Source organism: Pseudorca crassidens, chromosome 20 (assembly GCF_039906515.1).
Source record: "Pseudorca crassidens isolate mPseCra1 chromosome 20, mPseCra1.hap1, whole genome shotgun sequence".
Classification (NCBI taxonomy): Eukaryota; Metazoa; Chordata; class Mammalia; order Artiodactyla; family Delphinidae; genus Pseudorca; species Pseudorca crassidens.
The window spans coordinates 43,118,571-43,145,600 of record NC_090315.1 but is presented as its reverse complement, the minus strand read 5'-3'; the positions used below and the strand labels follow the sequence as shown (position 1 = coordinate 43,145,600).

The following is a 27,030-nucleotide window of genomic DNA, read 5'->3' as shown; positions in this document are numbered from 1 at the left end:
ATCAGGAAGGGCGTGGGGAAGATGTGAGCTGAGCGTGGCACTGAAAGGCATGAGTGGGACTCCTGGAGGTGGAGAAGGGCCCCAGAGCAGCCTGTGCCTCCTATGCTTCCCACACTTCTGTCATCTAGGGTTGTTGTCCAAAAAGCAGACTGTGACTCTGGAGGTCAAGGAGGGGAGGCAGAGATTCTGCATTTCTAACAAGCTCCCTGGTGATGCTGACGTTGCTGGTTCTAAGGACAAATCTGGAACCACAGAGCTGCCTGCCTGTGCTTCCTTGACTTTTGGGGAGGTCCGGCCTGGAAGCTCTGGCACAGGCTTGACAGGTAGTGGGCGGCGAGGCGCTCGGTTGCGGAAGTGGGGTACAGACCAGGAGCCCAAGACTGGGGTGGTTTTAGGTGTAAGACCACCTGACTTTTCCTTGATCACAGGGCCACTAACTCAGCCCCTCTGCCGCCTCCTGTTCCTGAAATCTCCCTTTGAAACTGGTGATTTCCATTGATACCTGTTTGCTTTCATGATCTCTCATCGCTTGGGACATACTGCTAGAGTGTTACTTTGGTCCTTCCGAAAGAAATTGATTCTATTGTTTGTAGATTTAAAATGTTTTTATAAACTGCCAGGCTGTCTCTTTATCATCAAGTCCAATGATAAACTTTTAAAAAGCATGGCTCATGAGTTAATTAGGTGGGCCTTATTTTGGGGTGGGACTTCTAAATGGGGGAAGGAGGTTATACAAATCCTTCTCCTAAAGCCATCAAGGGTCTCAGTCAGCCTGTGTGACCTCAGCTGAACCAGCAAGGTAGTTGCAGATCCCACCAGGACCCTGCTCTCTTGATGTTTGGCATCCTTGTGGTGGAGACTATACATGAGAAGCGTGTGTAGGCAGTGTCCACTTACTCGTGGCAGAGCCAGACTGAAACCACTGAGGGCATGTTCCTGTTTGCTTCCTCACGAGGAGCTGCACGGCACCAGCCTGGTGTCAGTGTCCTGTGGTGGGGCTTGGTTGTTCCCATGAGGAATCTGATCCTTTCATTAAGCCCCCTATACCTGTTCTTGGGTAAGAATTGGATCAGGTCACATCCCTGACCGTGATACTGCTGTCCCCAGGGGAAAAACTCCGGGGCTGTATGTGGCGGCGGTGGTTGAGTTTTATTTAAATGCTGCGGACATGTGTGTCCACAGATGTGTGCTGAACGTACACGTACATGTGTGTTTGTAATTTTCTTCCCAGATTTTGGCCCTGATCGCGTTCATCTGCATAGAGACCATCATGGAGTGCTCCCCGTGTGAAGGCCTCTACTTTTTTGAGTTTGTGAGCTGCAGTGCGTTTGTGGTGACTGGAGTCTTGCTGATTCTCTTCAGTCTCAACCTTCACATGAGGATCCCCCAGATCAACTGGAACCTGACAGTGAGTAGAAATCACGCTCTCAGATTAGGAAAGCATCGGGTACTGCACGGCTCCCAGGGAAAGCAGGAATCAGTCCATGGCATGTTTGGTTCCAGCTCTTTTTGATACTTAAATATTCCATTGTAATGCAACTGTGAAATTTTAAATTTCCTTACTGGGTTGAATAAAATGACTACAAAATTAATGGAATCTTCACTAATGATAGAAACATAACAATTATTCTGACCCCTTTAAAGATGTCATTTCGATTTTGGGGTCCTCTGAGAAGATTGGTTATGTTGATATTTATAGAATATGGGAAAGAGAACATGGAATTAATACGTTTGCATATTTTTCACACTGGACCCGAAAGCTGTTTGCAAAAATATTGATTCAGGAAGAATTGAAAATATGAATGAAATTGCCATTAACTTGTGAAACCTAGGAATATTATTAAATTCAAAGCAGCTGGGAGGTCCCAGACGGTTTGCTGGTTTGATCAGAGAGTCTTGAGGAAATGTGTCCTCTTCCCTTTGTGGTTTGGGGGGTCTTAACTCTGTTTGACAGCCTTACCTTCTGACCGGCATAGGCATCTCAGGGCCGGTCACTCCCAGGCCCCTTTTCCTGGGCTTGTGTAACTTGTCCTTACTGTGCCAAACGGAAAAGGGAACTTCACAGCCCTCGGTTTTCTTGATATTTCTTTGCAGATCAGCACGTGCAGGAGCTCACAGGGAACCAGTTAGGGAGATACAGGCAAGCACTATCAGCTGCCTCTCCTTCTGTGCCTGGGGGTGGGTGGGGGGCTCTGAGACCACCTGCCCTCATGCAGGCTCCTCTCTTGGCGGCCGGTGCTGCGTGTATGCAGCACCGTGGAAAGTGTGGTCCGAGTGCAGGAGCCCAGGAGGAGGAGGCCTGGGCTGGTCACCTTGCCTGGTGGGGCCACTCCCATGGTGTTCATGTGGGGGACCAAGAGGAGATGGTTTTCCTGACAGAGTTCTCTCTGTGTTGTTCAAACTCTTTTAGGAGGAAAAATAAAAAGACAATTGGACTAGAAAAGTTGTCAGTTACAAACTCAGATGGTTTTGTCCCGGCATCGAAAACTAAGAAAAAAGCTCTAAAACCTCAAGATACTGGAGGCATTTTGTCAGTTTTTGGTGACAGATTTTAATGTCTCAGCTCTTTTTAAGATGAAGTCTGTGTTATCCATAAGAAAATGCTTACAGAGTTGTGCTCTAAACTGATAGTGTAATGAACAGGTAGCGCAAGAGAACCTCACAAACCGCCCCCCCACCAACTCACACACAGGCTCCATGGGGGCAAGGGCATTGTTGTGGCGCAAGGTACGTTGGAAACCCAGGTCCCCGGGAGTTTCTAAGGCCACAATAAATACTTTCTGAGGGAGGGGCTGGACCGGGCTGTGAATGAAACCATGCTGGAGATCCTGTTTGACAAAGAAGCAGCTGCTAGGATGGTTAAGACCCAGGGGCGGGACTTCCGTGGCGGTCCAGTGGTTAAGAATCCGCCTTCTAATGCAGAGGATGCAGGTTTGATCCCTGGTTGGGGAACTAAGATCCCACATGCTGCGGGGCAAGAGCCCGCATGCCGCAACTAAGACCCGATGCAGCCAAAAAAAAAAAAAAAATCAAAAAACCCCACTGGCTTTAAGTTAGGCCAACCTGTCTGCATTCAAGTCCAAGGTGGATCTTAAGAGCTGGGTATGACCCTGGGCAAGTCACTTAGAGCCCCAAGTTGAGATGATAATATTTTTCTTACAGGGCTGTTTTAAGAATGAAATGAGACAGTGTGTATATAGGCTCCAAAGCAGTGGGTGCTGTTGCCAGTATGAGAAATATTAACCTTACTGTGAGTCAGAGGCCCTTGGTGTCTGTCAGCCACATCATTCTCCTGTAAACTTCCACCAGCTTTGACTTCACTCCCTTAATTCTGTCTTACCTACTTATCTGACAGCCATAAATCTGTTAGAAGACTTTATACTTCACTATATTATATAACATAGGCATTTATAACCATTAGCTTGTAATAATTTATAATGGAGTGTAATCTGCAAAAATACTGAATCACTGTACTGTACACCTGAAACTAATATAATATTGTAAATCAACTACATTTCAATTTAAAAAAAAAGGATCACTGGGAATTCCCTGGCAGTCCAGTGGTTAGGACTCTGTGCTTTCACTGCCACGAGCCCAGGTTCAATTCCTAGTTGGGGAACTAAGATTCCACAAGCTGTGTGGTGCAGCCAAAAAAATAATCAGTTAGTTAGGTAATTAATTAATTTAAAAAGGATCACAGATCACCATAACAACAGCAAAAAAGACTTCATACTTCAGATTTCTGACTAATTCATACTGGCCTTTATCTTATCTCCAGAAATACCTATTTGTTGAGCTTTCTTAAATCCTGATTTTTCTATTTTAACCGTGAAAGACTTTCACTGGTTGACAACCACATTTTTGGGGTTATATCGAAGTGCATCTTTTTCACTGGAAAGTTAACATCCCTCCTGTCCTTTCGGATGGTGTTGGCTAGGGCCGATGACTGGGTGGTGATGTGGTCACTTGAGAACACTTTCTGTCCTTTGGGATCCTTTGCAGGATTTCCACCCTTTTAGAGCAGGTGAAGGTGTCTGCTTATCCAACAAAAGAGTATGTAAGTTTCATGGACTCGAGGAGATGGTACTTACTGATGGGAGCCCAGGTCATCTGTTCTCAGGGACGGGAGCAAAAGTGATTTCTTAGAGCTGATCCGGCTGGAATCATCATAGTGGGTTGGCCTTGGGTGTGTGTGTTTCCCTAACAAGGTGGTAGGAGTATTCTTGACCCCAAGAGAGCCAGTTGATGAGTGACGTAGGGTGTGATTGGTATAGATTTAGAAAACTGGGCCATTTCGGGAGATAAGTTGACTCACATATGCATGAAAAATGGTACATAAGGAGGACAATGCAAAGTATATATTTTATACAAGCATTATTTGATGCAATCAGAAAGAGTGTGTTAATATCAGCTTGTTTTTTTGTTTGTTTTTTTTAGTGACTCTATGGGACTTATTCTGTGATGTGTGTTTTTCTCTGTATATTGGGAGCTCACAGGCCCATGTGTTCTACCTGTGTTCACCTTGATTGGTGCCCCTGGCCTCCTCTGCCACCCCGTCCCTCTCTCCTTCCATCCTCTTCCTACCATTGACCCCGGGCGCTCCCACTCTCCTTAGCCGGCACTCAGAGCCCTCAAGCCCTGTAAGCGCAGCCAAACTTTTTAAAGCAGACGGAGGTCCGCACACGCCTTCTCTACTTCGCTGCTTCCTGCTCTCTTGTCTCAGCGTTTATCGTCAAATACAGCATATTCAGAAAAACTTGTAAAAGTAAATGTACAGTTTAGTGAAGAATGATAAAAGACTGTGTAGCCATAACATGGGTCAACAGATAGGATAGTGTCAACACCCCAAAAAGCCTTCCCTGTGTTCTTCCCGAACAGGAGGACTGCCTCTTCCCCTCCCCCATCCACTCCCCTGACTTTGTCCTTGAAAGTCCTCTGGTCAGCATCACTGGGGGCCTCTGTTCTCCTGGATCCTATGGTTGCTCCCCAGCCCTCCCCGCCGCCCCCAACCGTTTCAGCGCCGGAATACGCTCAGCTCAGTCCCTCCTGCCCTACTCTCTCCTCTTGCCTCTGATGACACCACAATCTCAGTCTCTCTTCTTTCTCTTTGGTGTTCCTTCTTAGTGGCCTCTGTGGCCCCTGCTCCTCCCACAGATGTCTCCCGACCTGAGAACCCAGGCTGGGTGCTGTGGTGAGTTGAGAACAGTCCCCCAGAAGGGCCACTTGCAGAGTTCTGAGGCTTTCGCCACGACTCATTGTGTAGTGTTTTCTGACACCACTTTTGACACCAAGTATGTGGTTTTTTCTGACACCAAATCTGTGTAGTTTTTCCACACTGAGTACTTCTCTAATTCTCCAAGACCAACTGGGTGTCCAGCAATTCAATTCTGTTCTGACACTAACTCCCAGAGTTAGTGCAGACCCCACAGGTTAAAGGGCTCAGTCCCGTGAGACTGCCCCCGACACAGATGGGGTCCCAGGTGACCTGCACTTCTGCTTGGCCAGCTGCAGATTCAGGAGTTCCCACAAGCCCCTCCTCAGGTTCGATACTTTTCTAGAACAACTTAAAGAACTTGGAAAAGTGCTTTATTTATGATTTCTGGCTTGTTCTAAAGGATACAACTCAGGAGTAGCCAAAAGGAAGAGATGCATAGGGCAGGGTCCAGAGGAGTCTCTGTCCCCATGGAGTTGGGGGGCAGCACCCTCTTGGCACGTGGAACCCCGTCACGTCATTCAGGCTTTTATGGAGATTTCATTACGTAGGCGTGGTTGATTAAAATCTTTGGCCATTTGGAGGTTGAACTCAATCTCCAGCCCCTCTCCCGCCCACAGGGGCTGTGGGGCTGAAAGTTCCAACACTCTAATCACCTGGCTGGTTTTTCTGATAACCAACCCCCATCCAGAAATTATCTAGGGGCTTGAGAGTCACTTCATTAGCATAAACTCCAGGACGGTTGAAAGGGCCTCCTTAAGAATGACAAAAGATGGGGCTTCCCTGGTGGGCGGTGGTTGAGAGTCTGCCTGGGGGTCATGGGTTTGAGCCCTAGTCTGGGAGGATCCCACATGCCACGGAGCACCTGGGCCTGTGAGCCACAACTACTGAGCCTGCGCGTCTGGAGCTTGTCCGCAACAAGAGAGGCCGCAACAGTGAGAGGCCCGCGCACCGCGATGAAGAGTGGCCCCCACTTGCCACAACCAGGGAAAGCCCTCGCACAGAAACGAAGACCCAACACAGCCAAAAGTAAATTAAAAAAAAAAAAAAAAAAAAGAATGACGAAGACACTCCTATCACTCAGGAAATTCCAAGGAATCTGGGACAAAGACCAAATATATATTTTTCATTATGTCAAACTCATCCTTTCTAGGGCTCAATTTCCTCATCTCTAAAGGCCCTTTATTATAGGTATTTTGGATGGTAATTAGGTTAGGGCTCAGTGAGACACTGGGAGTTATATGCTTGGCACAGTGGGCTCTCTGTAGATGGTAGCTGCCCCTGTCATCAGTACTACGATCATCCCTTTGATACTGGGGCCATCTGAGCACAAGTCACTGCACTGTATGGTCCGAGTGGTTGTAAACTTCTTCTCTTGTCCATGTGTAGGGCTGACTCGAGCTAACCACAGAGCCCAGTGGTATTGAACACCTGCTTTGGGCCAGGTTTTGGGAACTGAAAGCGCAGGGTAGGTAGATGCCACTCTACTGTGGTATGTGTGCTCTGGGTGATCCCATTTGGTGTGAGGCCTGGGAGAACACAATGGATTCCTCGGGGCAGGGGGCCTGGAGCAGGTCAGTCAGGGAAATTCGGAGAAAACGCCAGATTCCAGCTGAGCCTTGAGGGATGAACAGGTGCTCGCTGGGCACAGAGTATGGAAGGGTGGGATACGTTGTAGGATGGCCCACTCTCTAGGATTGGATCAGGGTCATAGACTCAGGGTCCCCTGGGGCTGCGCATGTGGCGGAAATGGGCAAGTGAGAAGATGGGCCAGGGGTCTGGGAGACGGAGAGGTTGTTCTCCTACTCAGTCACAGCCAATTGTGTTACTTCATGGGCCTTCAGGACAGTTTTTCAAGAGCAGCTGAAAGATGGATTTTGTTTGTTTTTTTTAGAAGTTTATTATGTGCAGTCTTCTGATGTTTAAATGCTGGCTTGTTCAAATCTATTTTGAACAGTGTACAAGTCAAACCTCTCTGTGGGCCGGATCCCGATGATCAGTTATTGGAGTTACTTCGGCTCCCACCTGTGCTTATTGGTGTGTTAATGAAGGAGAGACCAGAAAGCATGTGTATATGAGGGTGCCCTTCCTCCTCATCTCCTGGCCTAAGAAGGGGCTGCAACCTTGGGTGTTCTGGGCCCCCCCACCCCAGGAAGCAATTTGGCTGGGTGTGAGACTGCAGGAAGGGGAGCTACCACAGCGGCAGACATGAAGCACGTGACCGATGAGTACATGCCCCATTAAAAGCATTAAAACAAACAAAACCAAAAAGCACCAGTGTTGACTAAACCCAACCCATCCCCAAATCCACATCTGAAGGCATGCCTGTGTCTGCTCCCTAATATGAAGGGTGAATCTACAAGCCTTAATTTTGTTTCATGGCCAAGGAACTCAAGATATTGATGCTGACTAACTTTTGCAGTATTCCAGTTTTAAGCCTTTTAAACTGTGCAAGTAGTAAGTGTTTGTTATAGAAAAAGTGGAAGATACAGATAATAAAGGAAAAATAAAATCATGTGATGACCCAAGAGAAATGAAAACATATGTCTACATAAAAGCTTGTTAAGTGGGCTTCCCTGGTGGCGCAGTGGTTGAGAATCTGCCTGCTAATGCAGGGGACACGGGTTCATGCCCTGGTCTGGGAGGATCCCACATGCCACGGAGCAACTAGGCCCGTGAGCCACAACTACTGAGCCTGCGCATCTGGAGCCTGTGCTCCGCAACAAGAGAGGCCGCCATAGTGAGAGGCCCGCGCACCGCGATGAAGAGTGGCCCCCGCTTGCCACAACTAGAGAAAGCCCTCGCACAGAAACGAAGATGCAACACAGCAAAAATAAATTAATTAATTAATAAACTCCTACCCCCAACATCATCTAAAAAAACATAAAAAATAAAAAAAGAAATGGTAACATGACGTGGTTGGTTAAAATGTGGATTTTGCTGTGGTGATATATCAAATAGCATCATTAACTGTTATCCTCTTTGCCTTCCTCTGTGTGACCAATACCCGTGGGCCATCAAGACTAAAATATGGAGGCAGCAGAGAGGCGGGGTGTTGTGCTTTTTATTTTGAAAGTTCTTCAGTTGCGTTTAGGGCAAGGCATGAAATGCTTCTTTTCAAGTGATTTTATTTTGTCTTATTCTTTAGGATTTGGTCAACACTGGACTCAGCACTTTCTTTTTCTTTATTGCTTCCATTGTACTGGCTGCTTTAAACCACAAAACCGGAGCAGAAATTGCTGCCGTGGTAAGTGAACTCAACGGGTTGAAACAGGGCTGATTTGTACACTTTCTGTGCCTTGCTCCTCTGGTCCCCTGGCCTGTGTCCTACTCCTTCTCCTTTAGCTTTTTCTTTGCTAATGATACTGTTACTGGGCCAACGGAGGTCCCAGTTCCTTCAGTGCTGCGGTTCTTAAAGTGTGGTCCCTGGAACAGCAGCCTCAGCATCACCCGAGAACGTGTTAGAAATGCCCTTCTCAGCCTCCCCCAGAGCTGCCGAGTCAGAAACGTGTTTTAACAAGCTCTCAGATGCACACTCAGGTTTGCGAACTCCTGTTTTAGTCTCTTCCCAGTGGAGCCCTGGATGTCTGTTAGTGATGTTGCTTTTAAGGGCCTTCCCTGCCGAGATGGGGTGTTAATGAAGCAGATGCCTGCCGTCGGGGTGGGGTTGGGGAGGATGGGGCCAGACAATGTAAGAGTTTCTCCCTCTGTGTTCTGCATCTCCTTATTGTTTTGTATTTGCAAAGAATATGTAGCACTTTTGTAATTGGGGGGGGGATGGTTAAAAGGTTTATTAAAAATGCTAAACTGTTAGCTCTCCAAGGTTTTAGTCAGTAGATTCATCAGGCATTATCTTATCATTAAAACTCCACTGCTTCTCACCCTGGAGCTGCCCACCCAGAGCTGCCCAGGTGAGTGGCAGCTGGATAGCAGGTGGGGGCTGGGGGCTGTGATTTGGAACGTCAGGTCTTGCGGTTTGATTTGGGGCTCACACAGCGAGACCCTGATTTTTCATCTCATGGTGTTTCACCTACATTGTATTTTCCTCCGAGTACCAGTGTCATGAAGGTCTGTGAAAGAGGCACTTCTGTGATCTGTTTCCTTGTAGAACCCCTTCTGCTGGAGACTAATTGCTTTAAAAGAGACCTTAGGCTGCCTTTCTGTGGGTCACACGACTATGAACTTGGCCATGACAAGCTGAACATTCAGCGGGACTGCGTGTTGGGGTTACAGCTGGGAGAGCTGCTGCAGCTCGGCTCATTGTAAGCTGCCCAGAGACCCCTCAGACGGCTGACGTGCCCGTGGACTAACTGGGTTTGTGTCTCGTAGATATTTGGCTTCTTGGCAACCGCGGCGCACGCGGTGAGCGCGTTCCTGGCCGCGCAGAAGTGGAGAGTCAGCCTCCGCCAGCAGAGCGCCAGTGACTACATCCGCGCCCGCACGGAGTCCAGAGACGTGGACAGCCGGCCCGAGATCCAGCGCCTGGACACGTGAGGACGCGCCAGAGTCCTCTTCCCTCTGCTCCTCGTGCCCGTCCTTTCAATCAAGTTTTTCTGTCCCTCATCACGTCAGATTTTCATGTGACTAAGTTGAATTTTGTCCTCCTCGGTAAAAGTTCATTTTGGGAAAGGGTTTTCACAGTGGCCCTCATGGCGGGTGCCTGAGGCAGGGAGTCCCGTGCCCAGCTGTTCAGAAAGAGGTGGGCGGGACAGGTCCCCAGATCCTCTGGTTTGGTGGCCCTGGGAGCCGCTGGCCTCACAGGCTGCCATGTCCACTTCACTGTCCCTGAGCACAGGCTTCACGTCTGACTCTGAGCCACCTGTCATACGTATTTGTGACAAGTCAGGACTTTGGATTAAATGGGGGCTGCTAGGAGTGGGGGGGAAAAATCAAGGAATGAAGGTACATGGTTGGAACAGTCGGTGAGCAGTGATTCAGGGGCAGCTCCCATAGCTGCCCCAGGTCAGCTTTAGTCTCGCTGCCAGGATCCCCCTCTCCCCGTTGTTTTCCATGCCCGGGGCATCGAGACACCAGCACAAGCCTGGAAAGCCACGTGAGACACTGAGGGTCTTGGCGGTGGGTGTGCTGGCGGAGCTTTTCGCTGGGTCTGGGGTTTGAGGCGGGTGGGAAAAGCTGGCATCCTCTTGGCACAGTGCCGCGGCACTGCTGACCTGTGGGAGGGTCACCATTTGTTTCCTGCCCTGCTGAGAAATCCCTTGACGCTTCCTCAAATGAATCACCTCCCTGAATCTCAGATTCTCCTCCAGGAACGTGGGGACCATCTTTTTTCCAGTTTCCTCCCTTTCCTGAATACTTTGAGGCTGGACTGCAGATTCTCTGTCATTTTACCTTCCCAGGTAAAAGCCATGAAAGAAATACAGTCCATTCCCCCAGCCCGAAACCTTGCCCATTTGCTGGCATCATGGACCACAGGTGGGGACACACCTCTGTTTTAGGGGTGTGCACTGATTTTCAAATGCCTGAGAAGAGTTCTAGAGTGATTCTGAGTAGATCTGTCTAGGATTTGAAAATACTTGAATCTGCACCATGACACACCCTTTCACTGATGTTTCAGAGGAACGGTCGTCCCTGTGCCTCAGGGTCGTAACCATGAATGTCGATCTTGGAATCTGTAGGGGAAAGTTCCAGTTATGTAAGGTTTTGAACTGATTCTCGATAAAGTGACGATTATTGTGGTGACTGAGTTAAATGAGCCCCTACGATGCTGTAGTTTTTTATTTTTTTTCTGTTGGAGACTAATTGTATCTTTTATGGAAAAATTGTTTTAACGTGTCAGGTTTTCACTCTGAACTGTTTTTAATGTTTACAAACCTCACTCTAGCTCTAATATTTTGTGTTTCTCCCTGACCGAGGAAAAAAACGCTTACTGCTGGTGGGAAGATTTTGCATTAACGTGGAGAGTCCCCAGGATCTTGTCCTAGTGAGTGTTTACAGCTTCAGCAGCGTGCGGTGTAACGAGAGAGAGGGTCTGGGTCTGGGGGTGGGGCGAGCAGAGCCTGTGTGAGAAATGTCCAGCTGTGCACACATGGCATCACGTTCTGCAGAGCAGAGCAGCGTCTGATTTCCCCGCGCGGGTGGATTGATCAGGTAGCACTGCTTGCCTGGGGATTCCGCAGGAAACGGTACTGTGCTGTCTCTGAAGGGTCGGGGTTAGGGCTCCCTGAACTGAACATCCCATACAATCCCAGTTCTGCCGCAGTTCCTTTCCAGGGCCGTGACCCAGGTCACCTGTTCAAACCCCTGGTCTGCTCAGGGGCCTTGGGCTGCAGGTGCAGACCCAGCTCATCAGGCGGTAATTCCCCTCCCTCTGTTCCCGCAGAGGGCAGCCAGGCCTGGTCACAGCGGGTCTGACGGAGCCCTCTTCCCGTGGATGTTGTGAGGCCGTACAAGCCATGCTTCACAAACTCCATACCTATTATGTGTAGTGATTTTTGAGGAGATTATGACATCTGGATTTTATCTGTTCATTTTATATATTTATTTTGCATTTGTTGAGTGTATATGCTTAGTCAAAATGGGGCTTCTCTCCCTTTGAGAGTTCCATTTAAAAACAGGGTCACAAAGACTCAGCCTTGCATTAAATGGGGCCCACTTAGAAGGACCACCTTGAACTGTATCAGAAACCTCCTGCTGGGACTTACGTTACTTGGCCTCAATAAAAAAGCCGCCTTTGAAGTGAGATTGAAAAATAGAAGACTGTTCAGGCAGGGTTGTTGCCCCAATTTTCCCAAGTCACTTCAGTAAAACCAGTTTATCATCTGGTTGAAAGGAGCCTATTGGCCTCCTGAGGATGTGTTGTCAGCTGCAAGGAATGGTTCTGAAGCCCATCGCAGTTGTAAACGCTGATAGATGATAAAAAGTGGTGACACCTTGTGCTATAGGCCACTTAGGAATTATTGAATAATTTGCATCTTAGTGTTAGAATCTTGGAATTATTTATTCCCCTTTAACTATTTAATGTCCTTTGTGCCATGAGACTCTCCCATGGTTTTTGTAAATATATTTCTTTATATTTAATAAGCTCCCACTACAACCCGAAGTGGCCAGGTATGCAAATTGGTGTGATGCAGAGTCATAAGTCCTGTCACGCGTGGCAGTGTGGTGAGAAGGAAGGAATATGGTTGTCCAGTGTGAATGGAAAGACGCCTGCATTTTCCGTATGTTGTCTGTGTGTACAAACAAGACAATCTAGATTTGGGGGGCTTAAAAGGACTGTTTTTTGCAGACTGAAGGAAGCTTATTTTTGCATTTAATAGTTCCAATATGGACCCATGTCAGTTTGGTTTGGGGCATTTTTGAGGCTGAGGCAATCTTAGTGTTTCTCAGTTTTCTGGTGGGATGATATTGGCTTTCATAGTTGGTGCCAGACTTGTGTATGTTTGAATTTGTTCCTGGAGACTGGATGGTTGAAACCCTCAAGCATTTGGTGGAAACTCTGGTGGTTTTAGATGGATGCAAACACTGACGTCTTCAGAGAAAGTTTATCCTGGCATCAATTTGGTCGATGCGGTATTTTTTCTTTTCTCTGATTCTCCTTTAGCCTCCCTTCACACTGCTGAAGGCACGGGGTGGGGCGGGGGGAAGTACCTTTTCCCTTTCATACAGGGAGATTCTAATCACGAGAGCCTAAAGATACTTGTTGGCTCCATATAAAGCCAGGGAAAGACAAAGCCAGTTACAGATTAAAATCTCACAACAGAAGTTCCATTTAAAGCAAAGAAAATAGATTTTCACTCTACAGCAACAGTCGTCCAAGAGATTCCCTTTGTCCACAGAAAGGCAAGAATGTAGTAGCCTGCCCAGTCCCAATGGCCATGTCTTCCATGGCAACTTGAACCAAGATGCCAGCGTGGATGAAGCCCGGCCTGGCCCCAGGGAAGCCAAGGACACAGCCTGGTTCTGAGGGCTCGGCTCTGGAAGGTGGATGCCACCCCCTGCCCTTCGGGCACCATCACTGCCCTTTGGCTAAAGGCTCATGCCCATGGGCAGGCATGGAGTGTGTCCGACCCCACCCTGTGTCGGATGCTTCTGGAGAGAGCTTTGTGACTCTGTTGAAAACTTTCCTACTCTTTTAAAGTTTGCAGTTTCGTCTGCCTTTCTTCGAAGGTTTCTTAGTGATTCAATCTTGGGTTAAGCCACATGCGGCCTCTGAGGAGATGAAGCACTAACCCTTTTGTCTGCACGTGTATGTGAATTCTTGCTTGCAGCGAATGACCCTTGAATATCCCCTCCCAGTTTCACGTGTGTGTGGCCCAAGCTCACCTTTTCTTGTTGACTCGCATGTGCTGTTTGGGAAGAAACCCACGTGTTTAAGAGGCGGACCAAGTTCCTAATCTCGGGCTGTACAAGATGTTCTGTGGGTCGTTCTTAGAATCTGTCCTAACGGATGAATAAAGTGTGGAGACAACGTGCGGCCCCTGTAGTGATTCTGGGAGGCCGTGACGACTGAAGTGGGTCCCGTTGTGCCATCCATGTTCAAAACAAAGCAACCATGAAGTCTTTGTGCCAGTGCCAGATTTTCATTTTCTCCACCTCTGGTTTACAGGAAAATATGACGTTACACAGGTAGCAAAAGGTGAAAACACCTTCTAGGCTGCTGCCGATTGACTGTCTCAAGTGAAATAAAAAGTTGCTTCCTGCTCCAGCGACTGCCATTAGCGTGTGAGGTCTCCAGACAGTTTTCTGGCTCCTAGTGAAGTTCGCAGAACTCAGGGGCTCCCTCTTATTTCATCAGCAACCATTCCCAGGACCAGCTAGGTGACAGCCGGTGAAGTGGGAGCAGGGGCGGGTCTGGGAGGGGAGAGGGAGGAGGGGGAGGCTCAGAATGTCTGCCGTGGGCCTGTCAAGAGCACTGGACGTGGTTACCCACCCAGGATGCTTCCTGCCCTCTTTGGAAAAGCGAGGTCTTGTGTTCTGGAGCCCACCGGAGAGCAGGAGCCAGCGTGGGGAACAGCGTGCCTTGGCGCCGGGCTCTTGGTGTGAGTTTGGGGACTCACAGGTCTGGACAGGTGACTCGGATTCTGATTTGGGTGCCCCTCAGAGAGGACGCAGGCCTGACACCGCCTGCCGTGGCTTTGTAAACGCTCCTGGCTCTTTAGGAAATCTCCTGTTTCTTCTCTTCTCAGCAGATATCTCTGAAATCATAACTGTCGGTTGAGAAGGTCATTTGAAATATCTGGCTCTTTACATCTCTTTTATTTAGAAACTGTCTCTGAAAGAAAATACCCTCGATATCTGTTAGATCTAGAAGAATTTTCTTCTCAAAGTTGAATGTTTGTTTAACTTTTCTTCACACCAGTAAATGGCATTTATATACTTTTAGGCTTGACACAGAGGGGTGGGTTCTGATATAGTTTCCCTTCGTTTGGTCTAGATTCTTTTTCCATTTGGATATAATTTCTCAACCTTGGGGATTTATTTTTTCCTTTCTAGTTTTGATTATTCTATAAACGTAAAAGTAAAGAAAAAAAATTACCCGTACGTCCGCTGAGTAAATCAGTGGCGACTTGCCTAGAATAAAGTTTAGTTTATGGGTCCTTGAATCGTCTCTCTTTTTCACAGGGTTAGTCTGTTGTCTAGTTTTTATGCCAAGACTTTAATTTGGGTGACTTGCTATCTAGACACCCTGGAGTGTTGTGTTTTCTTTGGGATGCATTCTACACAAGGCCGAGAGCCTTCATTAAGGGGTTAATAGCCTGGACTCTAGTGAGCTACATCAGAACTTTCATGGTTCTAATTTAGAGTAGGAACTTGTCTCAAAGGACCTTAATCAGCTTTGTTGGTGGGATTAGGGAGAGGCCCAAAGTTTCTTTTCATAACTGCACCTCAGAGGAGAGAACGCGTGACACAATTGATCTGACAGTGGTTTGTACGGGTTTCAGTAGTAGCCTGGAACTATCCAATCTGAGTCGTCTTTGGAGGACACTGCTGAAACCCGGTAGGAAGCACCCCTTTTATCAGGAAAGCCACCTGAAGGGACGGTCAGGAAACGAGGACAGCATGGGGGCCTGGTGTCCACGCAGGCAGGGCCGGGTCTGTCTGCTTCCCTTCGTGGGCCGTTTTGCTTTCCTGCATGTTCCAGAATGGTTTTGCAAGTTTCAACTCTGTTCTCCTTTCTGCAGATGTGAGGAAGGCAGATACTCAGTGCTTGGAGGGAGAACTGGCTGGTCCAAGGGTTCCTGGGGGAGCGGGAGGGCAGGATGCCTGTGCCGCCTCCCGGGACTGGCCCAGGCCGCTAAGGCCTCTCGCCTGCTTCCAACTGTCACTCTGTAACCCGTTTAAAACCGAGTTTTCAAATCCTGCCTCATGATGAAACTGACGTATGTGGATAAAACCAGTGCTTTTCATAACTTGATTCTGATGTAGTTTCCTCTAAAAGAATGCTAGGGGTCGAAACTATTTGTATATGTTGAAATTTGTAGGGGTTCAGGAACCCGTGGCAAAAACACTTAACTATTTATTACAGGTATGACTGTATTTTTTCTTTTCCCAAAGTAGGTAATTATGTCTTGTGTATTTTAAGACAAATAATAATCACTTCACCTTTGGTGCCTTCCGTGTGTCAGTCACATGAACACTCTTGTCAATCATGGAATTGAAGAAAAAAAGATGTACATTTAGTTAAACAAGATAACACTATTTTTGTAGCATGATTTTAGATTTTGTCCTTTTAATATTGCTTCCAGCAATGTTGGTTTTGAGGTTTGGTCGTTTTCCCTTTAAACTTCATTATATATCTTAAAAAAGAAGAAAAAAAAAACCCCAACCCCCCGGCTTTTCCTGTCTTGTTTTCTGCTGCTTTCTCCCCAACATCTCGTTTCTGCTTATTTAAACAGTCTGAGAGTAAGAATATATTTCTGTGAAATAGTTATTAATCAGTATAACTGCATTTGGCATTTTTTAACCCCTTTTTCAGTTTGAACAGCCACTGCTCATCTCAAACAGTAAGAGGAAAGTGGTTCCATAAAAAAAGAACAGAACATTCTCGGTGCTCTGACTTCCCCTTCTTTGGGTCTAAAACGGTGAAAAAAGCCCTTTCTCTGGCTGGTGTCTGTCTTCCGGATCAGCTCAGGCCGCCGTCCTCCGCCTTGGCCAGCCTCCCTCTGCCCGCGTGAGACGTGCTGGGGGGCGGGGGGGGGGAATCTCTGCTGGTCTCGGGCTCACCTTCCACTTGGATCTCAGATTGGTTTGTGGATGCCCTGGGTAGGTTCCGTGGCCCTTCCTGGTTTCCCGCCCAAACGTAATAGATCCCCTGCTGTGACAAGCTTGATGAAATTAAGACACAGAGGACGTGCCGGCTGCTCTTTTTGCTTTCCCACCCCTGCAGGACTGAGTTATGTCTGGTCAAGAAAAGTCTTGAGTAAACTCGCTGAGCCCATTTAAAATGAAGGAATGGATTTATTAAAACATACAACTGTAGCTTTTGTGTGTGTGTGTGCGTCGCTTTGAAGGGTCGGAATGTGTCATTTTCTAACAAAGGAAGTCGAGTCAGATGGCTGATAATTCCCATGTGATTACTCGGTACTTGGCCCAGTGATACTTGGGAGAGGGGCAATGTTAATTTAACAACTACTACACTTTGCTTCTTAAAAGTCTATTTCCTTTAACAGTGTAGACACAGCTGCGGGGCGACCTGAGGTGACGCCTGGTTGGCAAACTTTGGTTTACGCTGTTGGTAGGTCAGAGCTCCCATCCTGGCTTTTGAAGCTGGTGTGGATGCCCTGGGGTGGGCACCACCCGGCTCCCACAGGCTCCCACGTTTGACTCTATTCATTTGGAGTGGTTTGGGGGCCCCAAAGCCTTTGTTCCTGTTTGTTTGTCCCTGACAGCAGACAAAGCCTCGTGCTGCCCTCAGTTTTCCCTCTTTATTTCTTTTGAAGGACCAATTTTTCATGGTACTTGTCCTGATTGTTTTCATAGTGTTCAAATCTGTATTTTTGTATGTAGAGGGAAATAATTTTCTCAACACTAATCGCTAATAAATACTGTATTAAATTGTCATGAAGGAGTTCTTGTTTAATAAACGGACATGTAAAAACAGTGCCATCTCTTTCTTCGCTCAGCCTTGCGTCCCGCCCCTTCAAAGGCTGTGGCCCGGATCCTGAAACAGGCCCGTAGGGCGGGGGTTGAACACAGCCACAGTTGGGGGTGAGGACTCTGCAGTGTCGCTGTCCACAGGCGGCTTGGCTGGGCCTGGCTGGGCCTGGCGAGGTGGGGCCACACCCACAGGCCCGTTGGCTTCTGCACAGTCGACTTTCATACGTGTTTTCAGAACACAGTGTGTGTGAAAGTTGGGGCAGAATGCCTCGATCCTTTTCCATCGCCGGGGCCAAAGCACTGACTTACCACGGGACGTGAGCCTGATGCGTGGGTGAGACCCTGGGCCTCTTGCGAGGACCTGGGCAAGTCACCGAACCTTCCATCAGTTTCCTGAACTGTGAAAGAGGATTGTGTGAGGTGTAGAGTAAACGTGCCGACGCCTAGCGGGGGCCTGATGGGGAACAAGTGCGCGTGCATCACTGCTGTAACCTGGAGCTGCCAGGATCTACACAGCACGTGGGACCACTCTGCTGACGCACGACACCCAGCAGCGTTGCTCCGGGTGTGTAAGGTTTTTTTCAAACACACACACTCCAAGCAGGAAGTCAGTCTGATTTAATCCATTATGGCTTTTTTCAGGGTAGGAGATTCACATGCAAGAGAAGAACAAAGATTACAAATGTCCAAAACATGAGTCCAGAGCTCTGGCTCGTTCACAAGGCCTCTTGGGTCACAGGAAATGCCATGTAAGAAGCTGCTTTTGTGTAAAAAAAAAAAAAATTATAAAGTTACAAAATCCCATTGAAGATACATGCACAGCATAATAAGGTCCTTAGGTGAACACAGAAGGCACGTCTCGCCCCTCGTGAGGGTCAGGTGTTCAGAAGCACATTGTCCTGAGGGCCCGAGAGCCTCTGGCCTGCTGACGGCCCAAGGAAAGACAGGGTTTGGCTGGGCCTGCCCAGCTGCCCTGGGGGCTGTCACTGCCACTTTGTCGTGTGGAGCCCTCGATCTCTTGGACCTGGTAAGCTAGTCTACGAGCTCTTCTTGAAACAGTCTTAGACCCAGAATAGGCATGTCATCTGAAGAAGATATGGTCTCCAAGGGTGTAAAGTATCACTCATGGGCACTGGGACCCACTCTCTCCTAGATCACACAGCAAAGGCCAGTTTTCTCCCTGCTTCAAGAATGAAGAGGGGGACTTCCCTGGCGGTGCAGTGGTTGAGAGTCCGCCTGCCGATGCAGGGGACACGGGTTCGTGCCCCGGTCCGGGAAGATCCCACATGCCACGGAGCGGCTGGTCCCGTGAGCCATGGCCGCTGAGCCTGCGCGTCCGGAGCCTGTTGCTCCGCAACGGGAGAGGCCACAACAGTGAGAGGCCCACGTAACGCAAAAAAAAAAAAAAAAAAGAATGAAGAGGGAACTGTTGCTCCTTGAACAAAAGAATCTTGGAAGCGTCGTTCTCAACAAAATGCCTGCCGTGAGCAGGGGCATCAGATGCAGACAGAAGCCGCTGGGGCCCAGGGATGGCCCTCTGCCGGTTTCTGTCTTGTCTCTCCCCCACACTCACCACAGCATGACGTGCTTCCTGCAGTGGTATAACAAGGCTCTATCTGCTTTGTCCCCTTGTGCTGATTTTTGGCAGAGGTTCAAGGGCTTAAGGTCTGTGGGACAGAAATGAGAAGTGGCGGAACGACGCCCTCACGAAGAGAGAGGCTGGAGAGTGCTAAGCGCCAAGGGGTGTCATCGTGTATGCCAGGCTCAGGAACGTCACCCTGGGGCTGTGAGGAGGCCTGCTCCATCAGCAACTCCCGCTGCTGTGCGGGAAGTCACAGCCTCCCTCCCAACATGCACGGTCCCCTGGCCACACTCCGGCCAGCACAGTCAGGAGGTGCAGGAGCGGAGGCCTGCGTGGCTCAGGCTGCCAGGGCAGGTCGGGTCTTCAGTCGGAGTCAGAGTCGGAATTCTCTTCTGAAAGGAAAGCAAAGAGGATGCCTGGCAGGAGTTTCGGGGCCAGCGGTGCCTGGGAGCCATCTCCGGGGAGGCACTGTCAGCTGGAACCCGGGGCTCAGGCCGCTCCTGCAGCTGATGGTGCCGTGGGTGGCGTCTGCTTGGCGCGAGGACCATCGAGTGCTTGGGAGCCTCTGGGTGCAGTCGAATGGAGGTGGGGAGCCCAGATGCCCCTTGCTCTGGGGCTCCAGGCCCTCCCAAATCTGCCTGGGCCGTTCTTACCTGGAGGTGTCAGGGTTGTATATCTGCCCCCCAACCCGCAGTTCAGCAGGTCAAAATGGGGCTAGCTATTGCCCAAGACACTAAAACATACTGGAAAATCAGGAAGCTTCTTTTTAGCCATTTCATAGTTTCAGTCTCCCCTGCCCCAGGAGTTTCAATGTCACTTGCCTGGGGACAGCAGGCACTCAGTGGAGAGATGCCAACTCCAAGGCGGGGCCTACAGGCCCCTCAAAAGCCCCCCCCTTGTCCTTCTGTCCAGCCACATGTCACTGCTGATCCTCACTGGACACAACCACCTGTTCCAGAGAAACACCTCACCTGCCCTTTATACTCTGTTGTCTTCCCTCCACCTGTCCCATTTTTTTCTGCCTGCACACTCCTATACATCCATCAAAACCCAGCAATGGGGTCACCTCCACAGCCTCCTAGCTGGCACATAGGGTGGGTGCTCCCTCAGCTGCTTCATCCCTACCTCTGTTAGCTCTCGTTGTGCTGTTATGGTTGACATCTACTCTGGGCTCCTCGTGCCCCGTTTGTGCCGTGTGTGTACATCACCACTTTGTCTCTGGATCTAATTCCTGTCTGGGCTGAATTCCCTGAGGGCAGGTAGTTGGCCTTGCCCGTCTGCACATCCCTAGGGCCCAGCACATGGCAGCCTCTGTAGGTGTTTGGATCAACAGAGGCTGACAGAAGGGCCGCGAGGGATCATGGGACACCAGGCTGGGGGAGTTTGGTGCTGAGCCAAACATCCGATTTACTCAGTTGCAGGGAGCTGACACCTGCTTCTCCATTTAAAGCCTGCCTGGGGGTGTGGAGAGGAAGGGGCAGGTAAATGGCCTGGGCCCTCCGTCCCGGGTCAGCTCCTGGGCTTCCCAGCATTTCTGTGCTGGAGCCTCCACCGCCCCTGTAACTCCTGCCCCCTGGGCAGGGACCTCCACCTCGTCTGGTGGCCTCCCCGGGCGGGAGAGCCCTGGGCTGTGACTGAGGAGGGCCTGAGGGAGATCACAAGCTCCAAACCAGCTTGGAGCTTGGATGCACCCCTGTAGGGCCCCCAGCTGGGCACATGCACCCCGAGGATGCGACACGTTGGTATGGCTGCTGTCACGGATGGAAAAACCAGCCGTCTAACTTGCAGGGGTTTTTTGTTTTTGTTTTTTAAATCAGGTAACGGCACAACAGCCATTCTGAGCTGAAGGATGGCTTGAGGGACCAAAAAGTCTGTGGCACTTTCTTTGGGTCTAAAAAGTGAAACAAGCCCGAGCTTGACTGTGTTTGCCTGGGTGCTGCGGATAAGCATGAGAGCTTGGTTCGCTGGCCCTTAAGCTGGGGGTAGGCGAGACTGGGGAGCGGGGGCGCTGCTGTGGGACAGGCGGCCACGCTGCAGCCCAGTGGACGGCGTCCAGGGAGTTGAAGGCGAGTGACTGGCCGCGCTGGGGGCTCGTCAGGGAAGGTTTCATGAGGAGGAGGTGCCGGGCGTGCCCTCAGCTTGCCCTTCCTGGAAAGGCTGAGGCCCTGGGGAATCCTGTGCTCCCCAGAGGGGACCGGCGGGCTTTATGATCAGTGCCGCATGAAGGGATAGGAGAACCAGGCTGTGAAAACACTTCCTGCCCATGGGGAGAGAGGAAATGCTCTTACCCCAGCCTCAAACTAGCCGAGTATCGCCAGGGGAGAGCAGGGCCCCTGCATCAACCGTTCCAGGTGATGCGCTGGGTTCCCTGGTGGGACCCACAGGGTGGCTACCTACCTTCTGCCTTGTCAGCTGCGGTCTCACCTGCGGAGTCCCCTTGTTTGAGGAATTTGGCCACATCGTTAAAGATCAGGTAGAAGTCAATTGCAAACACGATGGTGGCAAAGAAGCCAAACACCTGTGGGATACAGGGGACAGGGAGGATGGGACGTGTCATCAGGAGCTGGGAGCCTGGGAATGGGGGGGGGCAGCCGGAGCAGCCGCTGCCCCATCCTCATAGCTTTGTTTTTATCTGCTTGGATAAGTAGCTCAGATTGGCGGACACAGACCCCTCCCGTTAATGACAGATAGAAAAACGAGCTGTTAACTTGGTTTGGCAAACAGCCTTTTTGAACACTGGGCAGAGTAAATCTCCAATAAGAGGACAGTGGAGTCGCTGAGATCCACGTCAAAGTCCAAGGTACCGAGGCAGAGGAAGAATATGCCCAAGAAGCTAAGAGGGGCACCCACTTAGGAGTGGGGTGAACTTGAGTGGGGCATCACTGGGCATCGCCCCCTCCCAGGGGTAGAGTGGCTACTCACTCCGGCTGCTTTGGAAGCTCCGTCCGAGTATTTGGCCACAGCTGTGATGGAGATGGCGAAGTAGATGAGGGCCGCTGTGACACAGCGTAGGAAGTCCTGGGGAGAGAGGGGCATGGTCACAGCGCCGTGAGCTCCCTGGAGTGGGGCACAGCACGGGAAGGGGGCCGCTGGGAGCCGAGGCAGGGGAGAGGGGCTCAGAAAGGCACTGTGTGCCAAGAACAGGGCCGGAATCCCACCGTCAGAGGAGGATGGGCCTGGCAGCCTGGACACATGCGGCCCCCAGGTCCAGCGTCCACGGCGCTCCCGCTCTTCCTGGCCCCACCTGCACTCCCTGGTCCTCCCCCAACCTCCACCCCGCCCCTGCCCAGTGGCCCCCTGTAGGCTGCCGTCCTCTGCCAGGTGGACAACAGGGTACGGACCAGGCTGCAGCTCTCCCTGTGGGTTGGCCCAGATGCAGACTTCCCCGTTTGGCGGGCAGGGAGAAGTTGGAAATCTTGTCACTGCTCCCTCTGGCTCTCCAATAGGGAGATCTGGCCCCGGACCTTGCTTCGCCACATACTTGTGGCAGATCATTTATGTATCATGGTTTCTGTCTACTGGTCCCTAAAATGGGGACAGGGGGTGCAGCCCATCAGGAAGAACGCTGGGTATGAAGTCAGGAGACCAGAGTTCAAGTGCAGCCTTTGCTGTACCTTCTCTCTTACCCATTTCATACAGCAAAGTCCGGGATGGGGTTCTGGGCCCTCCCAGGTGATAAAAAGAGTTGTCAGGCGGCTGAGATCTGGGTAAGCCCTGCAAGTCCTCAGTTAACCTGCCCTGCCCCGTGTGGAAATGGCTAGAATTCCTGCGGCTAAGACTCATGCCGATGGGCCCAGTTGGGAACACCAGCGCCACCTGATGGCGAGGGGGGAGGATGCCGTCTGGGGTTCGTAGCCTCACAGAGGGACACTGGAGGCCCTGGAGGCACGGCAACCTGCCCTGGGTCATGTGGCTGCCGTGCGGTGGGGCCTGGATCATCCGAGGCCAGGCCTACCCACCAGGCTCAACCAACTGCAAACGCCCCCTCCAGTGCACTGAAGAAAGGGTGAGGGCCGAAATGCACAACTCTCCGTGATAGCCGGTCAACCCCTTCCTCCCGGGGCCCCAGCCCTCACCATCATGGGCCAGCACAAGCCCTGCCACTTGTCGTTCAGCTGCATGGCATCAGCAAAGAGGAAGCAGAGGGCCAGCAGGAACTCCAGCAGGGGCGCCGTGAGGAAGGCGGATGCTGAGGACGCCACATAGCAGACGAAGGTGATGAAAGAGAGACCCTGGGAGGTGGTGGAGGGAGAAGTCAGAGCCTGTGCACAGCCCCTCCCTGCAGGCAGGACTAGAGGAGGCTCCAGCAGGTGAAGTGACCTGCCCAGTCCTGCAGATGCAGGATTAGAACTCCATCAGACGCACACCCGTGCTGCCCCCAGTGCCTCTGGGCATGGCTCTGCATCCTGACCTCAGGCCAGCTCCCTGCCGGGACCCAGTCAGGAAGCCCCAGCCTCTCCTGCGTCCAGCCCCCCAGGAAGCTGCCTCCTGGGGCTGTGCCACTCCCACCCACCCCAGAGGCTCTACGGCAGAATCCACCAACTCAGATGGTGCCCAACGGGAAAATCAAACCCAAGCCGTCTCAAAGGCAGTCCACTAAGCAGGAGCCAGTTTCAGAAAATTACACCCAAGATTTGTGCTTGAATGAAAAATTTACCTGAAAAACTACACAAATGTGGTGCTTTAGTTAATGATACACATGCTGAAGTATTCAGAGTTGAAAGGTACTGATGTCTGCAATTTACTTTGAATGCATCAAAAAATAAAACGTTTTGATGGACAGACAGATACGTGATAAAGCAAATAGTATACCCTAGGTGGTGGGTATATGGGGTTTTTTCTTGGTATATTTGCAAATTTTCACAATAAGGCGAAAACATCCAGGAGAGGGAGTGGTGACACTGACACTTCATGCCCTGCTGCATCATTTGTTCAGCCTTTGTGAAAGGTGGGGTGAACTGTAATGAGGAACTGATTAAGAATTAAAGTGTTTTCTGCAGCCCTGTCCACACACTGTGGGCGGCAACTGATGCGTGAGGATGCGGAGGCCCCTGGTTAGTTCTGCAGACCCGTGTGCTCTGAAGAGCAGACGGGGATGACGGGGCTGTTCACTGGAGTGCCTGCTGAGGCTTGTGGGGCCTCCTCAGCTCCTCACCACCACCCAGGCACCAGGTGCCCTGCACAGCCCACTTTGCAGATGAGAAGAGTGAGGTTCAGGGAGATGAAGTGGTGTGCTCAGTGTCATACAGCTAAGAAGAGGGCATCAGAATTTGAACTCTGGCTTGGCTGACTCCACATCTGGAGTTCTTAAGCAACACTGCCCTGTGGTTGCTGGCCTTTATCTGTCCTGGTTTTGGTCACTCTGGCTGGGTTTGAGCAGGTCCATGGCTGAGTAGCTCAGAGTGGGCCAGGGGGCTATGTGGGGATGACACCCAGATGCCCTACAGGAGGCCCTGTGGTAGCTTCAGACAAATGAGCTGAAGAGCACCCGTATCTGGTCTGAACATGACAATGGAGGTAGCTGAGCCCAACTTGAACAGATGGGAAACTAAGGCGTAGAGATGGGCTGAGAGGCTGCTAGGGCCTCCCAGGAAGGCAAGGCCACAGGACTCTGGCCTGGCCTGGCCTGGCCCTATCCTCTACTTCCTCTGCCAAAGGCTGTTCTGTCCCTCCTTTTCCTGTCCCCTACCCCCAAAGCCTGATTCTGGGGATCCCTCTCTCGATTCTGTTTCCTCAGTCCCTGATTCCTGGTGGCAACTTCCTCCCCCTTCCTGCCCATGTCAGCCTCCCCACTTGCTTGGGCCTGGGGGCAGCCAGAGGTGACCTGAGGGGGCAGGAGTGACCTCCAGTGGCTCCCCTTGCGTCTTCAGTGCCCACTCCTCATCCGTCCCTCCTCCGCACTTAATCCTCCTAGACCTAGATTCTTGGCGCCCAGCTTTGCCGAGGGCCTCCTCTAGGCTCTGGCCAGCATCCCCCCCACCCATGAGGTGGGCCTGAGTGGGGTGTGGTTGGGGTCCCCTCAGGGGATGGTGGATTCAAGGCTTCTCCAAAAAAGTGGCTCCCATCAATCTCCAAAGTGGGGCTGCGTGGCCAACCAGGAGGCAACTCCCTGGAGTGTGAGCTGCGAGTCCTGGACCGTGATGCCTCATCTGGGAGTCCGGCAGGTGCCAGGCTGGTGACCTCTGGGCTGACCCCAGAGGCAGAGGAGGTGGTAGGACGGCCTCCTGCTATCAGCTCTGGGTGGTACAAAGGAGAGGCTGCGGCAGAACCCTCCTCTCTCTGATCCCTGCTGTCCCCTGGCCCTCAACTGACCCATGTCAAATCCCCTAGAGGCTCGGGCCTCAGCTTTCTTGTCTGCAAAGTGGGAGTAATGACAGATTATCAAATTGCTGGAGATCTAAGTAACAAGTGCTCCACTCTTATCCCGCCTCCCCTCCGCTTGGCCTCTTCCTCCCCTTCCCTCCACAGAGGCCCAGCACCAAACCCCAACCCCACAGGCTGACAGTGCAGGAGTTTTCCGAGTGTCCCGAGGACAAAGGCCTCTTGACGGGCCTGGGGTGGGGGGCGGGGGCGGGAAGGAGGAAGGAGCTCAGCGGGGGCGGGACGGCTGGATCCTAGCGAGGGAGGGGAGGAGGGGGATGAAGTCACCCCGCTGGGCCGCCCCTCAGCAGCCTGGGTGGGGGTGGGCTCCCTGCGCGCCCCCCACTGTGTGGCCCGGGCCTCACCCAATCCCGGGGGTCCCCCCTCCCAGCTGGCTGGACTCCACTCTGGCTTCCGCCCTGCAGGTCGAGGCCCGGTCGGTCCTCCCTGAGCCCAAGAAAGCGGGCCAGGGAGCAGAGAAACGACCTGGGGTTCGCGAACGGCCGATTCCTCCTAGGCCCGGCCCGGGCGTGGCGAGAGGCTATGCGGAGCGGGGTGCCCCCGATGGAGGCCAGAAGATGCGGGGACGCAGCCCGTCCCAGAGGCCCAGAGAGGGCGGAGGCGCCGGAGGTCACACAGCGCTGGGCCGAGCTCCCAGGGGCCCGGCCGCCGCGTCGGGGGCCTCCTCCCCAAGCTTCCCTGCGGCTCCCGCCTCGCCTCCGATCCGCGGCTGAGCTTCAGCGAGCCCGTCCCAAACCGCGGAAGTTTGCCGATCTCAGCCCAACTTCGCGGGGCTGCGAGGGGCACCGGCCGGGCGGGGCGCCAGGACCCGGCCGTACAGAAGGCGGCGCCCCTAGCCCTACGCCCGGGAGCTGCAGGCGGGAGCTGCCGCAGGGGTCTCCGCGCCGCCGGGAGGGGGCCAGGGGCCCGCACTCACCGTCTCCGCCAGCAGGAGGCGGCCTTTGAGCGAGCAGAGGAAGGCGCGCGCCGGCAGGAGGGCGCGGAGCCCGGGAAGGGCCGCGTGGGGCTGGGAGCGGCCGGCAGGCTCGCGGTCTGGGTCGGGCTCCGGGTCTGGGGGCCACATGGCGGCGGCGGCGGCCGCGGCTCGGCCTCGCTCCCCCTTACTCTGCGTACAGGAGGGAAACGGAAACCCTGACTGTGCGGAAGGAGGATCGCGCCAGACCAGTTGGGCCCGGGGGCTCATCCCGCCCCGCCCCGCCCCGCCCCGCCCCGCCCGCGCTCCGCCCCTCCTCGCTTCTTGCCCTCTCCTGCCCTTTCCTCCCCTCTTCGCCTCCCTCCCTCTCCCCTCCTCCCCACTCCTGCCCCCTCCTCTCCTCTCCCCCCGCTCCTCTCCTCTCTCCCCTCTTCCGCCCGCCTTCCTCCTCTTCCCCTCTCCTCCTCCCCCTCGGACTTTGGCTGTCGGGGCTGCTTAGGCCCTCGCTGGTCCGACTGGCAGTGATGCTGGCTTGGGGCTTCCTCAGGCTCACCCCCGCATTCTCCCCTCACCCTTGTCCTGGCGGCTGGAGACCTTTTTATTGCCGCCCCCCGTCGGAGCTCCCACCCATCTCTCCTTGCCCAGAAGATTGTCTGCATTCGCTGTCTCCAGTCTAGCTTCCTGCCCTAGCTCGCGTCGGGCATCCAGGAACCTAGGCCTTCAGACAGCGAGACCTCTCTGTTGTCTTCCTGCGGCTTTCACCCCACTGTCAGCTCCCTGCCCCACTTCCTCTCTCTTTCTCCCCTGACCACCCCTCCTATCTTTGGCCAGCCCAGCCTCCTGCGGCCTCTTTGTTGTCTGCCCCAGCCCTGGGTTCGGCACCAC

General features: G+C 52.0%; 2 protein-coding genes across 2 annotated transcripts in view; one reads left to right on the top strand and one right to left on the bottom strand.

Moving 5' to 3' along the window:
* Window positions 1–17,272, top strand: part of CMTM4 (CKLF like MARVEL transmembrane domain containing 4) — a 68,090-nt gene extending 50,818 nt beyond the window's left edge. The window contains exons 2-4 of the mRNA XM_067719943.1: window positions 1,232–1,408; window positions 8,361–8,459; window positions 9,542–17,272. Of these exons, the coding sequence (XP_067576044.1) occupies window positions 1,232–1,408; window positions 8,361–8,459; window positions 9,542–9,706 (441 nt within the window). The 3' untranslated portion in view covers window positions 9,707–17,272. The remainder of the gene's footprint in view (window positions 1–1,231; window positions 1,409–8,360; window positions 8,460–9,541) is intronic.
* Window positions 17,273–17,870: 598 nt separating this feature from the next.
* Window positions 17,871–26,393, bottom strand: CMTM3 (CKLF like MARVEL transmembrane domain containing 3). Its single transcript, XM_067719945.1, has 5 exons — window positions 26,149–26,393; window positions 22,928–23,083; window positions 21,774–21,869; window positions 21,249–21,369; window positions 17,871–19,243 (listed from the first exon to the last, which is right to left on the bottom strand). The coding sequence occupies exons 1-5, from the start codon at window positions 26,293–26,295 to the stop codon at window positions 19,215–19,217; spliced, it is 549 nt and encodes a 182-aa protein (XP_067576046.1). The 5' UTR covers window positions 26,296–26,393; the 3' UTR covers window positions 17,871–19,214.
* Between the last annotated feature and the right edge of the window lie 637 nt (window positions 26,394–27,030).

Bases quoted from the DNA above. Each gene is read 5' to 3' on its own strand.
- CMTM3 (XM_067719945.1), bottom strand. From the start codon at position 26,295: ATGTGGCCCCCAGACCCGGAGCCCGACCCAGACCGCGAGCCTGCCGGC. The intron at 23,084-26,148 runs GTGAGTGCGGGC...ACCACCTCCCAG, and splicing joins GCCTCCTGCTGGCGGAGACG to GGTCTCTCTTTCATCACCTT. The intron at 21,370-21,773 runs GTGAGTAGCCAC...TGTATCCCACAG, and splicing joins GAGCTTCCAAAGCAGCCGGA to GTGTTTGGCTTCTTTGCCAC.